The sequence below is a fragment of the Oncorhynchus nerka genome, linkage group LG7 (genome assembly GCF_034236695.1).
Source record: "Oncorhynchus nerka isolate Pitt River linkage group LG7, Oner_Uvic_2.0, whole genome shotgun sequence".
Lineage (NCBI taxonomy): Eukaryota > Metazoa > Chordata > Actinopteri > Salmoniformes > Salmonidae > Oncorhynchus > Oncorhynchus nerka.
The window spans coordinates 67,338,551-67,354,079 of NC_088402.1; the positions used below are offsets into that span (position 1 = coordinate 67,338,551).

Sequence of the window (15,529 nt, forward strand, 5' to 3'; positions counted from 1 at the left end):
TTGTCATGGTCCTTAATTTATAAACACAATTTTTCTCCACACAGATATTATATATGGAATAATCAGGATATATTGTATAAAAATACCTCTCTGTTTTTAGAATATTGGTTCAGAAATAATATCCTATTGGTGAGCCAACTGGTAAATGCAGAGGGTCTTTTACTCAGTTATAAAGAATTCTTATCACTTTACAAGGTCCCTGTAACACCTAAAGATTTTGCAATTGTTTTAGATGCCATTCCCTCAGGTGTTGCTATGTTATTCAGGAACATGTCAAGACCTGACCCTCAGAGCCTACCTTCTATTGACCCTGTTGACTCATCAGTAGGAAAGATTTGTTTCTCTTTTGGTCCATTCAACAACAGAGCGATACGATCCTTGTTTCAGCAGGATGTTGTATCTATACCTTATGTCATGCCTTATTGGAATGGATTTATTGATAATATCTGTTGGAAAAAAGTTTGGATGTTGCCACAAACATGCCTACTTGTTAACAAAATTAAGGAAGTTTACTTTAAAATTATTCATAAATATTACCCTGCCAACCACTATATGAAGATGTTTAAGGAAAACATCAACTCAAATTGCTCCTTTTGTAATGACCACCCAGAAACAGTTGTGCATATTTTTTGGCATTGTATGCATGTAAGAAAACTGTGGCAAGACATCAGTAGGTTTATAATTGAACACATTTATGAAGATTTTACACTATTGTGGAGAGATGTACTGTTTGGATTCTTTACATACAATAGAAATAAGCGGAATCATTTTTATGTAATTAATTTCATTATTCTTTTGGCCAAATTTCATATACACAAATGTAAATTTACAAACAGAAAACCACATTTTCGTACCTTACAAAAAGAAATTGAACTGTATTTTAAGACGGTTAAATGCTCTACTAACAAAAAAGCTGTTAGAATTGTAAGTATATGCATGTCCCTTAAGGTCCTTGTGTAATTGTAATGTGATATTGTACCCCCTAGCTCGATTGTCCATTGTTTGTAATCTATGTATGCTTGTGTTCCCTCATGTGCTTTATGTATTGATTTGTTGTTAATAAAAAAAATATTCAAAAATTCAACCGAAATATGCCTTCCGCATTTAACCCAACCCCTCTGAATCAGAGGGGGGGAGGGGCTGCCTTAATCGACGTCCATGTTATGTGAGCCCGGGAAGCAGTTGTTGTTGAGATTTTTCCGGGTACCGCTAAACTACCTGTCGCCTCTAGTTATCTAACGCTCTTCTAATAAGATACTGACCACTGGTCTGACACTTGGCTAGTACCAGCGGCAGTGCATCTCATAACGTAAGCTAGCTAGCGTTAGTTGCCTAGCTTTAACCAACATCACAATTATATGTTCTGATGCCGCTCTGGCAATTTATTGATTGGGGACCTTTTTGAGGAATGTAATTGTTTTTATTAAATATGTGTGCTGTGCTGTTTTATACTGTACTTGATTTTGTCTTGTGAAATTGTATATGCAGGGCTCCCTTCTCAATAGTGACTCCCTGCTTAAATAAATAGCTAAAATAAGATAGCTAGTAGTGTAACAGCAACACACAACCACTGAGCTATAATAAGACGACAACAAACATGAAAGGCTAACGCTATCCAGGCGAACTTTTAAGTGCTAGTTAGCGTGTCTGACGTTGATGGCTAACGTTAGCTAGCTACCTACATCAACGCCTTCAAAGGTAGCTCACCCAGAGCAAACGTTCTGAATTGCCACGAAGAATTTTGGCCGTAATGGTGTTGGATTAGAGCCTCTCCGTGAGTGTTCTATCTAGCTAACTCACAAGTTTCGCTTGTTTAGGATAGATGTATAGTATATCTAGTTAGCCTTCTGCTCCCTGGCTGGCAGCATGTCAAACTGTCTAGCATTTCCTGATTATACTGTAATTACTGACGTCATCTTGCGTTTCTTGAGCCACAGTCCACTTTCTTCTGTTTGGTTGGGTTATATATAACCTTTCTAATTTACTTTTAAGTATATATTTTTGTAAATTTGTTTTTATTGCGTTGGAATTGTAAATATTGTGAATTTGTATGATTGTGTGCAGGGCTCCCTTGTAAAAAGAGGCCTTGCTCTCAATGAGACTTCCCTGTTTAAATAAAAACAATAATTATTTGATTGTCATCTCCAATCAAGTGACCATAGCCCAACCGGCCGCAAAATTGCGATATTAATTTTATGTTTGTCATTCATCTTAAAAGTAATAATACCGCCATCTTGCTGCTAGTTGAGCTATGGTCGTTTGGTTGGAGATGACAAACATATAATTATAGTAATTGAGCCTTACATTTTTCAACAGGCTCCTCCATCTCGACCCCTGAATGCCCATCTGCTAGCCGCGGGCCCGCTAGCTGTCTAGAGCATATCGGACTGGTAGCTGAAGAGGTCCATCATCCAATTTCTTGGGCTACTATACCTATTTGCCAATTGGCCTGGACCCGTTTACTACACGGAGCCCTGTTGGTCCATCACGACTGGTCTGCCGACATAACCGCACGAAGGGGCTTCCGTTGCGACGTCCCTCCAAGGCCCTTCTGCTAGCCTCGGCCCCCTACCTGTCTGAATTGCAGTGTCTCCAACTCGCCTAGCTACTCAGAGGACCCTATGATCACTCGGCTACGCACGCCTCTCCCTAATGGCAATATGCCTTGTCCATTGCTGTTTTGGTTAGTGATTGTCTTATTTCACTGTAGAGCCTCCAGCCCTGCTCAATATGCCTTAGCTAACCCTTTTGTTCCACCTCCCACAGGTGCGGTGACCTCACCTAGTTTAAATGGTGTCTCTAGAGTCAATACCTCTCATCGTCACTCAATGCCTAGGTTTACCTCCACTGTATTCACATCCTACCATACCTTTGTACATTATGCCTTGAATCTATTCTACCGTGCCCGTAAACCTGCTCTATTTACCCTCCGTTCCGAACGTACTAGATGACCAGTTCTTATAGCCTTTAGCCGTACCCTTATCCTACTCTGTTCCTCTGGTGATGTAGAGGTTACTCCAGGACCTGCAGTGCCTAGCTCCACTCCCATTCCCCAGGCGCTCTCATTTGTTGACTTCTGTAACTGTAAAAGCCTTGGTTTCATCCATGTTAACATTAGACGACTCCTCCCTAAGTTTGTTTTATTCACTGCTTTAGCACACTTTGCCAACCCGGATGTCCTAGCCGTGTCTGAATCCTGGCTTAGGAAAGCCACCAAAAACCCTGAAATTTCCATCCATAACTAGTAACATTTTCTGACAAGATAGAACTGCCAAAGGGTGCAGAGTTGCAGTCTACTGCAGATAGCCAGCATAGTTCTGTCTTACTATCCAGGTCTGTGCCCAAACAATTTGAGCTTCTACTTTTAAAAATCAGAAACAAGTCTCTCACCGTTGCTGCTTGCATATAGATCACCTTCTGCCCCCAGCTGTGCCCTGGACACCATATGTGAATTGATTGCCCCCCATCTATCTTCAGAGCTCGTGCTGTTAGGTGACCTAAACTGGGACATGCTTAACACCCCGGCCATCCTACAATCTAAACTTGATACCCTCAATCTCACGATCAATGAACCTACCAGGTACAACCCCAAATCCATATACACGGGCACCCTTATAGATATCATCCTAATCAACCTGCCCTCCAAATACACCTCTGCTGTCTTCAACCAGGATCTCAGCGGTCACTGCCTCATTGCCTGCGTCCGTAATGGGTCTTCGGTCAAACGACCACCCCTCATCACTGTCAAACGCTCCCTTTAAACACTTCAGCGAGCAGACCTTTCTAATCGACCTGGCCCGGGTATCCTGGAAGGATATTGACCTCATTCCATCAGTAGAGGATGCCTGGTTATTCTTTAATGCCCAGTTCAAAAAATGTTGAACAAGGAACAGATATAGCCCTTGGTTCACTCCAGACTTTACTGCCCTTGACCAGCACAAAAACATCCTGTGGCGTACTGCATTAGCATCGAATAGCCCCTGTGATATGTAACTTTTCAGGGAAGTTAGGAACCAATATACACAGGCAGTTAGGAAAGCAAAGGCTAGCTTTTTCAAACAGAAATTTGCATCCTGTAGCACAAAGTCCCAAAAGTTCTGGGACACTAAAGTCCATGGAGAATAAGAGCACCTCCTCTCAGCTGACCACTGCACTGAGACTAGGAAACACTGTCACCACCGATAAATCCACGATAATTGAGAATTTCAATAAGCATTTTTCTATGGCTGGCCATGCTTTCCACCTGGCTACCCCTTCCCCGGTCAACAGCCCCGCACTCACCACAGCAATTTGCCCAAGCCTCCCCCACCCAAATCCAGATAGCTGATGAGCTGCAAAATCTGGACCCCTACAAATCAGCCGGGCTAGATAATTACATTTACATTTAAGTCATTTAGCAGACGCTCTTATCCAGAGCGACTTACAAATTGGTGCGTTCACCTTAAGACATCCAGTGGAACAGCCACTTTACAATAATGCATCTAAATCTTTTAAGGGGGGGGGGGGGGTGAGAAGGATTACTTTATCCTATCCTAGGTATTCCTGAAAGAGGTGGGGTTTCAGGTGTCTCTGGAAGGTGGTGATTGACTCCGCTGTCCTGGCGTCGTGAGGGAGTTTGTTCCACCATTGGGGGGCCAGAGCAGCGAGCAGTTTTGGAATCTGGAAACAATCTGGACCATCTCTTTCTAAAATGATCCACCAAAATTGTTGCAACCCCTATTACTAGCCTGTTCAACCTCTCTTTCCTATCGTATGAGATCCCCAAAGATTGGAAAGCTGCCGCGGTCATCCCCCTCTTCAAAGGGGAGACACTCTAGACCCAAACTGCTACAGACCTATATCTACCCTGCCTTTCTAAGGTCTTCGAAAGCCAAGTTAACAAACAGATCACCGAACATTTCGACTCCCACTGTACCTTCTCCGCTATGCAATCTGGTTTCCGAGCTGGTCATGGGTGCACCTCAGCCACGCTCAAGGTCCTAAACGATATCATAACCGCCATGGTTAGACTGTAAACTATCCTTCCATACTCACATTAAGCATCTCCAATCCAAAATTACATCTAGAATTTGCTTCCTATTTCGCAACAAAGCATCCTTCAATCATGCTGCCAAACATACCCTCGTAAAACTGACTATCCTGCTGATCCTTGACTTTGGCGATGTCATTTACAAAATAGCCTCCTACACTCTACTCGACCTCCCGGTCGGCTACGACAGAACCTGGGAATGAACCCAGAGTCTCTGGTGGCACAGCTGGCGCTGCAGTACAGCACCCTTAACCACTGCACCACTCGGGAGGCCCTCTCCCTCACAGATCACTGCATCTGTAAATAGCCCATCCAACTACCTGATCACCATACTGTTATCTATTTTATTTTGCTCCTTTGCACCCCAGTATCTCTACTTGCACATTCATCTTTTGCACATCTATCACTCGTGTTTTATTGCTAAATTGTAATTATTTCACCACTATGGCCTATTTTTGCCTTACCTCCCTTGAACACCTGTATATAGACTTGTTATATTGTGTTATTGATTGTATGTTTGTTCATTCTAGAGGTCCACCGATTAATCGGAATGGCTGATTAATTAGGGCTGATTTCAAGTTTTCATAACAATCGGAAATTGGTATTTTTGTGCGCCGATTCTTTTTTTTCTTTTTTTATATAAAAAAATATACTTTTATTTAACTAGGCCAATCTTGCAGCGGTACAGTTAACTAGTCCAACGTCTAACCATTGCACTCCACCAGTAGCCTGCCTGTTACGCGAATGCAGTAGAAGCCAGTAGAAGCCAAGGTAAATTGCTAGCTAGCATTAAACTTATCTTATAAAAAACAATCAATCATAATCACTAGTTATAACTACTAATCCAGTTTAGCAGGCAATATTAACCAGGTGAATTGTCATTTATCTTGTGTTCATTGCACGCAGAGTCGGTATATGCAACAGTTTGGGCTGCCTGGCTCATTGCAAACTAATTATGACATAACATTGAAGGTTGTACAATGTAACAAGAATATTTAGACTTGGGGATGCCACCCGTTAAATAAAATACCGAACGGTTCCGTATTTTACTGAAATAATAAACGTTTTGTTTTCGAAATGATAGTTTCCGGATTCGACCATATTAATGACCAAAGGCTCGTATTTCTGTGTGTTATGTTATAATTAAGTCTGATTTGATAGAGCAGTCTGAGTGAGCAGCAGCAGGCCCATAATCATTCATTCAAACAGCACTTTCGTGCGTTTTGCCACCAGCTCCTCGCAAAAACAGCGCTGTTTGACTTCAAGCCTAATGGCTGGTGTAACCCATGTGAAATGGCTAGCTAGTTAGCTGGGTGTGCGCTAATACTGTTTCAAACGTCACTCGCTTTTAGATTTGGAGTAGTTATTCCCCTTGCAGCAATGGGTAACGATGCTTCGAGTGTGGCTGTTGTCGATGTGTTCCTGGTTCGAGCCCAGGAGGGGGGCGGAAGCTATACTGTTACACTGGCAATACTATAGTGCCTATAATAACATCCAATAGTCAAAGGTATATGAAATACAAATGGTATAGAGAGAAATAGTCCTATAAATACTATATTAAAACCTCTTACCTTGGACTATTGAAGTCTCATGTTAAAAGGAACCACCAACTTTCATATGTTCTGAGCAAGGAACTTAAACGTTAGCTTTTTTTACATGGCACATATTACTTTCTTCTCCAACACGTTGTTTTTGCATTATTTAAACCAAATTGAACATGTTTCATTATTTATTTGTGGCTAAATTGATTTTGATGTATTATATTAAGTTAAAATAAGTGTTCATTCAGTATTGTTGTAATTGTCATTATTATAAATGACATTTTAAAAATCGTCCGATTAATCGGCTTTTTTGGTCCTCCAATAATCGGAATCGGTGTTGAAATCATAATCGGTCGACCTCTAGTTCATTCCATGTGTAACTCAGTGCTGTTCTTTGTGTCGCACTGCTTTTCTTTATCTTGGCCAGGTCGCAGTTTTAAATGAGAACTTGTTCTCAATTAGCCTTGCTGATTAAATAAAGGTGAAATAAATAAGTGATAACTAAGCTCCGGTAGAAATCAGTTTTTCTAAACTAGACAAGCTATGGAACTCCAATATTTAGTCTTCATATATATAGATTTGAAATGCATGCCATCCCCATTACTCTCCTGAGTTGTCACGCAGTCTCTCGTTGATAGGAAAATTAAGACAAGTGACGTTTTGGTAACACTTTATGAGCCACTGGCTTATAGGGTCTTATAAGGAACCATGAGCTTTTTTTTATAGTGTATAATACTACCCGTGTGATTATTACAAATGCATCTACTGTGTAGTGTGTATGTATTTATAAAGGGTGTTAATAGGAGCTTTGAGAAGTGATGAAGCAACGTTAGGGTGATTGGGTGACATTCAATTCATTACTACATTAAACAATACTTCACTGGAGACATCATTCAGCATAAGTGTTTGCTATAGTAAATAACTAATGCAAATATTGTAAACGCAAAAAGCAACAGTTAAGTGTAAAATAAATCACTTTATTTGTAGTTACAATAACTAACATTGCTAAACATTTCAACTAGCATATTTTCTCTAATTATACTCGCAACATCTCAAACTGCATTTTAATATAGATTCTATCTTGCATCCAGCTTTCAGTTGTACACTGTCTAAAATTAAATACAAAAAGGTGAGAAGGGAACAGTGGGGGTGTAGAGATCTAGGTATTTCATGGAGAGAAAAGGGAAATTCATTTGTAATATTTTTTTATTTTTTATTGCCAACTCCACGCCTAACGCACAATTACAGAACATTTTTGTACAGAATGTCGCAGAGAAAACAGAATGGGAAAAATGCCACTACTGCTAAAGAAAGAGTCTCTGTTTACAAGGATAGGGGTACAGAACATTCTGCCATTCAGATGCTGCAAGTTCCTTCTTTTTTCTTATTAAAGGACAGAAAAAAACCTGTTTGTTACAAAATGTTTATTTTTTTTGTCACTGGAATTTGTTTGCTACACAAGAAATTAACATTTCTTTGTTCCATTTGTGTGTCTGTGCGTGCATATGTGTTTTAAATGTTTAGATTACTTTTAAAATCAAGGAATCCTTCCCAAGTATGGATATAAGACCAGGTAACTGTTTATGTTATGGTGTTTGCTGCTCTCAAGTGCATAGCTTTGACATTTTAATTGAATTATTTATGCACAGATTAGCCAAAAACAATATAAATACCATTGTAATTATGATATATTTAACAGGTTATTTTCTTTAAAAGAAAAACATCAAAAGGACTTAGTTCATATGCACCTCTTTAAGCAATTCTACAGCATGCGATCCTAAGAGTTAACCCACCCATGGCAGACAACTTTTTTTTGTTTTTTTACTTAAAAAGTTTCAATATCATTATTTTCAAACATTGATTTATACAACATTTCGTTCAGAGTAGTAACTGCATTTCCAAGCACAGAATGGGTTCCTCTTGAAACTCCGGAAAGAAACCGGGGTATAAGTGGAGGCTTCCCTACCCAACCAAATCACATCACCGGTCCCAACCACAGTCAACAGAAAGAAATAAAATAAAGTGAACCGATGGGATTCTTCATTTCACTATTCTACATTGTCACCAAACAAAAGGTGAAGAGAATGGGTAAATAAAAAAAAGATTTGATTTGTTTAAAAATTAGCATTCATTATCACAAATAGCATGTGCTTGGTTAGTTAACTTTCCTTTAAACATTATTCTGCATATGAAAAGTAAAATTGTGTGCAAAAAAAAGAATTCTTGACTAGACAGAAAACCCCCCAAAACCGAGTAAAGAATCTTAGGACTAAATATTCAGAATGGCCAGACCTGTCGGTGGCTCATGGACACCCTGTTGAAGCTTGCCTTTTTTTCTGATGTGATAAAGCTGGATTAAAATGACATGATCATGAATTTTTATTTCAAATCTACAAAACTTGATTCTAAAATATATCAAGACCAAGAGATAAAACAAAGCTTTTGATCCTCAATTTACCAACAGGAGGCCTCTGATCTAGTTCTGGGGGGAAAAAAGAGGAAAGTAACATGACCGAAAAAATTCAATAAACATGGCTGGCCAAAAATCTATCAAGAGTTAGATCATCGTTGTGTAAATGACCTTCACTCAAACCTGTAATGAAGATGGATGATATTTGCATGGTGGTGAATGTATTTTCATTCAACACAATATCAGAAAATGGTCCCAGGAGGAATGCACAATTTCTTCCCCATTCCATTTCATACCACTGCAATTCCTCATCTTTTTTAGCTGAGTGATAAACAACTGGGGTATTTTAAATGAGAAGGAGAGATCATTTTTGCCCTTGGTTTTTTGGGGTGTTGGGAGTCAGTATAGTGGTGTTTTGATCAAATTGGATATGCAAGAAAATTGAACATTTTTGTTGGAATGGTCTTCCACTCCACTTTGGAGTCCGGATGCCATCTGAAAACAGGACAAAGAGAAACAAAATTGTTATTTGCAACAAAAGTACTTCCTAAAAGTGTAGAGTCATTGTAGACAATTAACCTCTTAAAAATGAACCAAACAAAACTGACTGGTCAACGGTGAGCTATAAACTGGATGGCCGCAAACCAACAAGCAGTTTAAGACTGAGCTAGACTTGATTTGAGTGATTTTCCCATGTTCACCCACAGATGGCAGCAGATATTCAAACTAGAGAATATGATATCCAGTGCTACACTAAATTACCAAAACTATCTGGACACCTGCTTGTCGAACACCTTATTCTAAAATCATGGGCATTAATATTGAGTTGGTCCCCCCCTTTGCTGCTATAAGAGTTTCCACTCTTCTGGGAAGGCTTTCCACTAGATGTTGGAACATTGCTGCGGGGATTTGCTTTCATTCAGCCACAAGAGCATTAGTGAGGTCGGGCAATGTTGTCGGGCGTTCAGGCCTGGCTCGCAGTAAACGTTCTGTATGGACCTTGCTTTGTGCACGGGGGTATTGCCATAATGAAAAAGGAAAGGGCCTTCCCCAAAATGTTGCCACAAAGTTGGAAGCACAGAATTGTCTAAAATGTCATTGTATGTTGTAGCATTAAGATTTCCCATCACTGGAACTAAGGGGCCTAGCCCAGACCATGAAAAAAAAGCCCCAGACCATTATTCCTCTTCTACCAAACCATTCAGGAAGGTAGCGTTCACCTGGCATCCGCCAAACCCAGATTCATCCGTCGGACTGCCAAGATGGTACGTTTCCACTGCTCCTGAGTCCAATGGCAGCAAGCTTTACACCACTCCAGCCGACACTTGGCATTGCTCATTGTGATCTTAGGCTTGTGTGGCTGCTTGGCCATGGAAACCCATTCCAGATGAACAGTTCTTGTGCTGACATTGCTTCCAGAGGCAGTTTGTAATTATCTTTTTATTAGAATGTTATTTTCTTTTAACAGGGGTTACATTAACAACCAAACTAAGCATACCACAGACTAAGTACAATCAAAAGGAATAAGGATACAGCAAAACATACCAAAAGCAGTAATAAAATGGAGAACAAAATTTTACTTCACAATGATAACATGGGGCATTTATGGGAGGTTTTCTACAGGACAACAATGTGGAGACTAGATTTTCCAAAATGTAACAGACTTCTGATGTAACTCAAAGGTAAGTTTCTCTAGGGTAGAATAGCAGAAGCTTGAGAAAGCCACATTCTCACAGATGGTACTTCAGGTGTGGACCATAATAACAATATACATTTTTTTGCTAAGTAAACAAGTGTATTGAACAGATGTTCAGAGTCAGAGTCAAACACAACGTTACAATAAATTCAGCGAAAAAGCAAATTGTCTACCCAAGATTTTCTGGATGTGTAAATGAATATCATTCCAATAAGACTGGATTCTGCTACAGTACCAAAAAACGTGCATGAAGGTGCCAGTATCCTGTTTACATTTGAAACAAATGCACTGGAAAACATTCTTTGAAGGCGGACAGGTGTAAAGTAGATTCAATGAAAACATTTGAACTGTAGTTCTTGTATGCTTATGGAGGTGCATTTGGGGTAGACCCTTTTGCAGATAGAAGCCCATTCTTCCTCACCGAATGCATGTCCAATGTCTTTCTCCCAAACATGTCTCAACGCGTCATAGGATGAGGCACTTCTGTTCAATAAAATAGAATACAAGTCGAAGATTAAATCTCTCCGAACTTCAATCATTTGAAAATGTAGTTTAAAATCGACTTTCTTCTGACCCTCTGAAGTGTCTAAATTGTAGGTACTTAAAATCGGTTGGATAAATGAAACTCAGTGTTGGAACGATTTAAGAGTGTCCTGAGTAAAAGGCGTAAAGTCAGCAATACCCTTTGTCTTTCAGTCCAGAAGTTCAATACTCCTTATTGTGGGGGAGGGGGGGTACAAACTAATCTAGGTACTAACTAATCATGTGCTTGATCTGAACAGACCAGTAATATAGTTGCAGATTTGGCAAAGAGATCCCTCCTAAATCCTTAGGCTTAATTTACTTGGTAAATTAGGTTCTAGGTTTCTTATTGTTCTAGATATATTTAGAGATATTGGCATTCCTTTTCTGAAAAAAAAAGGACTGAGATAGATGCCACGGGATATTTTAGAATAGATAATTTAGCCGAGGAAGGATGTTCATTCTGACAACATTAATCCTGCCAAAAAGAGTTTGTTAGGGTAGATCAGTTAACCGGGTCTTATTTTTTATTTTACCCCTTTTTCTCCCCAGTTTCGTGGTATCCAATTGTTTTAGTAGCTACTATCTTGTCTCATCGCTACAACTCCCGTACGGGCTTGGGAGAGACGAGGGTTGAAAGTCATGCGTCCTCCGATACACAACCCAACCAAGCCGCACTGCTTCTTAACACAGAGCGCATCCAACCCGGAAACCAGCCGCACCAATGTGTCGGAGGAAACACTGTGCACCTGGCAACCTTGGTTAGCGCGCACTGCGCCCGGCTTGCCACAGGCGTCGCTGGTGCGCGATGAGACAAGGACATTCCTACCGGCCAAGCCATCCCTAACCCGGACGACGCTAGGCCAATTGTGCGTCGCCCCACGGACCTCCCGGTCGCGGCCAGTTACGACACAGCCTGGGCGCGAACCCAGAGTCTCTTATGGCACCAGCTGGCGCTGCAGTACAGCGCCCTTAACCGGGTCCTATTTAATCTTTGTGAGCAAAGGCATTTAATTTGAAGTGAACAGGTCTAAGATTTGGAGTAACATATATGCCCAAGTACTCCAAGCCTGTTTCAGACAGCTGGAATGGAGATATCATATCTCAGTTGATTGTAGAGGGGATATTCAAAGGTATAGACATGGATTTATCCACGTTAATTTTGTTCCCTGACAGGTTACCATATTCAGATATGATGTCCATTACTGCAGAAGTCTTTGGTTTAGACATGTGCTTTTATACATCAGCAAATAATGAAATTCTGTGCTCTTCGTCACCCACAGAGATGCCATTTTCAGGGGCAGTTTGAAACTCATTAGTGAGTGTTGCAACCGAGGACCGAAGATTTTCTACACGCTACATGCTTCAGCACTCGGTGGTCACATTCTGTGAGCTTGTGTAGCTGAGCCATTGTTTCTCTTAGTCACTCTAGGAGCTGAGCTCTTCAGTAAGGCCATTCTACTGCCAATGTTTGTCTATGGAAATTGCATGGCTGTGTGCTCGATTTTATACACCTGTCAGTCAGCAACTGGGGTGAGGCTGAAATAGCCAAATCTACTTGTTTGAAGGCTGTACACATAATTTTGCATATATAGTCTATTACACAACCTCAACACTCCATCCACTCAAATACAATTAGGTAAGGATGATGAGATCAATCTTTATCCAAGTTACACTGCACTGGTACATGGTCCCCTCATGAAACCAATTTTATCCATCAACTGATACAGAATGCATTCTCATGGCAGCTCAACCCAAATAGGACAACCCACTTTACGAAGTGGCACGGATACGATGCAACTACATGGCACCTTTACTTGGTGTTATTACAAACAATACACAGCAACTCAATATAATTATAGTTTCATATAGTGCATCTGCAGTGTCCAGCTGAGTAAACACATTCTGGTTACCAATGTAGCTGTAGAGGAACTATAGGGCATAATGAAACAATTAGGAAAAATACATTTCTTCACCCAGGAAAAGAGCAAGTACAACTACATTCCTATTCAAGTCAATCATGCATTCATGTCTTAATTTACAGGGTCTGTGTTACTATAAGGCATCTTGAGATGTTTACTTGAACAGAAGTTATAGTCCACCTCCAGATATTTTGGAACTTTTCCAGTTGAAAAATGAAATTCAGAGTAGAATCATAGTAATATACACATGTTACACTTTAAGCTTCAATAGAGACATTTGGAGCAAAACAGCACTTGACTCAAAACTTACATTCTACAACTTCGGATAAGGTGAAGTGAATTAAACTGGAGTTAAATGTTCTTTATGGGGAGAGATGAGGAGAGTGCCATAGCATGTCAGGCATACTTGTGGTGGGATGGCGGCTGTGAAGTGTAGTTACCTTCAGAATCTAGTTCCAGATCTTGAGGAAGCTGTCCCAGGACCCTGTTGCAACGGCCATTCCATCATCGGTCACACCCAAGCAGCTGACACGGTTGTCATGTCCAGCCAGGACACCTAGGGACAGAGCAGGGTCAGACCATGAGATCATATCACAACACCCAGCCAACACCACACCATCTCCTCTGCTCACTTAGTTTAACTCTTAAAAGATCATTCCATGAACGACCTGGCTAGTCTATAATTCTGTGTATGAGTTCTATTGCATTGTATAAATGGAAGAATCAGTTATTAGCAAATGTTACTAGTGCGTGTAAGATCCAGCCCATCGCTTTCTCCTTGGAACCAGACCACAGTCAAAAGCACTAAACTATTCATGCCTCTGTGGGAGCTCGTCCGCTGCTGGAGCAGGTGAAACAGCAGGGGCTGCATCCACAAACCCTGTTACTGTACAAACTAGCCTTCACTTGCACACTCCCTGTCATGGATTTAACCAATGGTGAAAATTCCCTCCAGCCAATGCTTACGCCAGTCTTATGCTTTTGACTCCATGAAGGGAAGTCTAAGTGCACAATTCTGGAAAAAGGTGGAGAATCTGGAATTCTCTAGTTCAATCTGCTCTATACCCAGAATTGCTGTATGTCTGCAGTATCCCTGCTGTACTTGAGGAACTAGTCTGGCTACAACACCGACCCCTGTGTGGCCCCAGACGGTACCTCCGATGTGCTCAACTAAAGTAACCCTGCTGTTCTCTGATACCTACAGGACCCCAGTCATTCCTGTAATACTCCAAATGCTCCAAATCAATATCTCAGGTACTCCTCACATTTTTTTTGTCACATGCACTGAATACAACAGGTGTAAGTAGACCTTACCGTGGAATGCTTACTAACAAGCCCTTAACCAACAATGCAGTTAAGAAAATATTTACTAAATAATCATTTTTTTAAAGTAACAAAAATAAAATAACAATACTGAGGCTATATGCAGGGGGTAGCAGTACCGAGTCAAAATATCCCTGCTACAGTAGAACCACACCTAGTAGATCTAGTCCATTCCAACACCCCACCCCTTTTCACCAGCACTGGCTGCACTAGCCACATTCCACCCTGCTCCACTACCTGGAGGTGCTGATGACGTCAAATATAGGTGTGTACAACCGTCAGAATGTAGCTTGACCACTGCTCTGCCACTGTACCCCCGACTTTTGTCATCATGGCCGCCTCAAAGTAGGATGAAGTTGGCTCTAGGTCTAGAGTCAGTTTAGTGGTTTCCCCCCTAACCATTAAGGATGGGATTGGGGAGTACGGGGACCTGATTCTAGACCTCTGGTTAGGTTGCTTTTTAACCCCGTCACACTTGCCCGGCATTCACCTGCACGGTCAGCCTTGAGGCTGTCCCACACGTTGCAGTTGAAGTCATCGTAGCCGGCGAGCAGCAGGCGGCCACTCTTGGAGAAAGCCACCGAGGTGATGCCGCAGATGATGTTGTCGTGGGAATAGACCATCAGCTCCTGGTCAGCGCGCAGGTCAAACAGCCTGCAGGTGGCGTCGTCCGATCCCGTGGCAAAGGCGTTGCCGTTGGGGAAGAACTGGAGGGAGGGAAAGAAGGGGGAGAGACAGTGAGGTTTGGTCTGATAAATTCCTCAACGCTACACATGCGGTGTGTTTGTATGAGCTAGTACATAATGGCTGCCACAGCATCACCAAGGTGGGTGCTATACGTTGGTAATGAGGATACCTTTCATAATGTAAAGCACTTGGTATTGACCAAGTGACCACGCATACTAAAGTTGCCAATGGACAATAGATATGTCCACAATCACATTTATACACATGACATAAATATAGACCACCATTTAACAAGCTGGTGTGTATACAATGTCTGTTTTGAAGTCTGTACGTCTGAATGCAAAAGACTACCACAGGTGTGGGCAGCCCGCAGCGGAAACACTGGTGACAAAAGACACT

The 15,529-nt window shown here is 41.2% G+C and overlaps 1 protein-coding gene and 1 long non-coding RNA gene across 5 annotated transcripts in view; one reads left to right on the forward strand and one right to left on the reverse strand.

Annotated features, from left to right (window-relative positions):
* On the forward strand, window positions 1–8,771 carry LOC135572562 (uncharacterized). Its single transcript, XR_010464397.1, has 2 exons — window positions 1–1,309; window positions 2,317–8,771. It is a non-coding gene; the product is annotated as an uncharacterized LOC135572562 (long non-coding RNA).
* Window positions 7,759–15,529, reverse strand: part of LOC115132255 (guanine nucleotide-binding protein G(I)/G(S)/G(T) subunit beta-1) — a 53,383-nt gene continuing 45,612 nt past the window's right edge. For 3 of the 4 annotated variants that reach the window (XM_029664705.2, XM_029664709.1, XM_029664708.2), the window contains exons 9-11: window positions 14,934–15,150; window positions 13,561–13,676; window positions 7,759–9,475 (exon numbers count right to left, since the gene is read on the reverse strand). In XM_029664705.2, the coding sequence (XP_029520565.1) occupies window positions 13,570–13,676; window positions 14,934–15,150 (324 nt within the window). In that variant the 3' untranslated portion in view covers window positions 7,759–9,475; window positions 13,561–13,569. Of the gene's footprint in view, window positions 9,476–10,402; window positions 11,160–13,560; window positions 13,677–14,933; window positions 15,151–15,529 lie in introns of those variants that run through there. The other variant, XM_029664707.2, reaches the window with a different exon arrangement.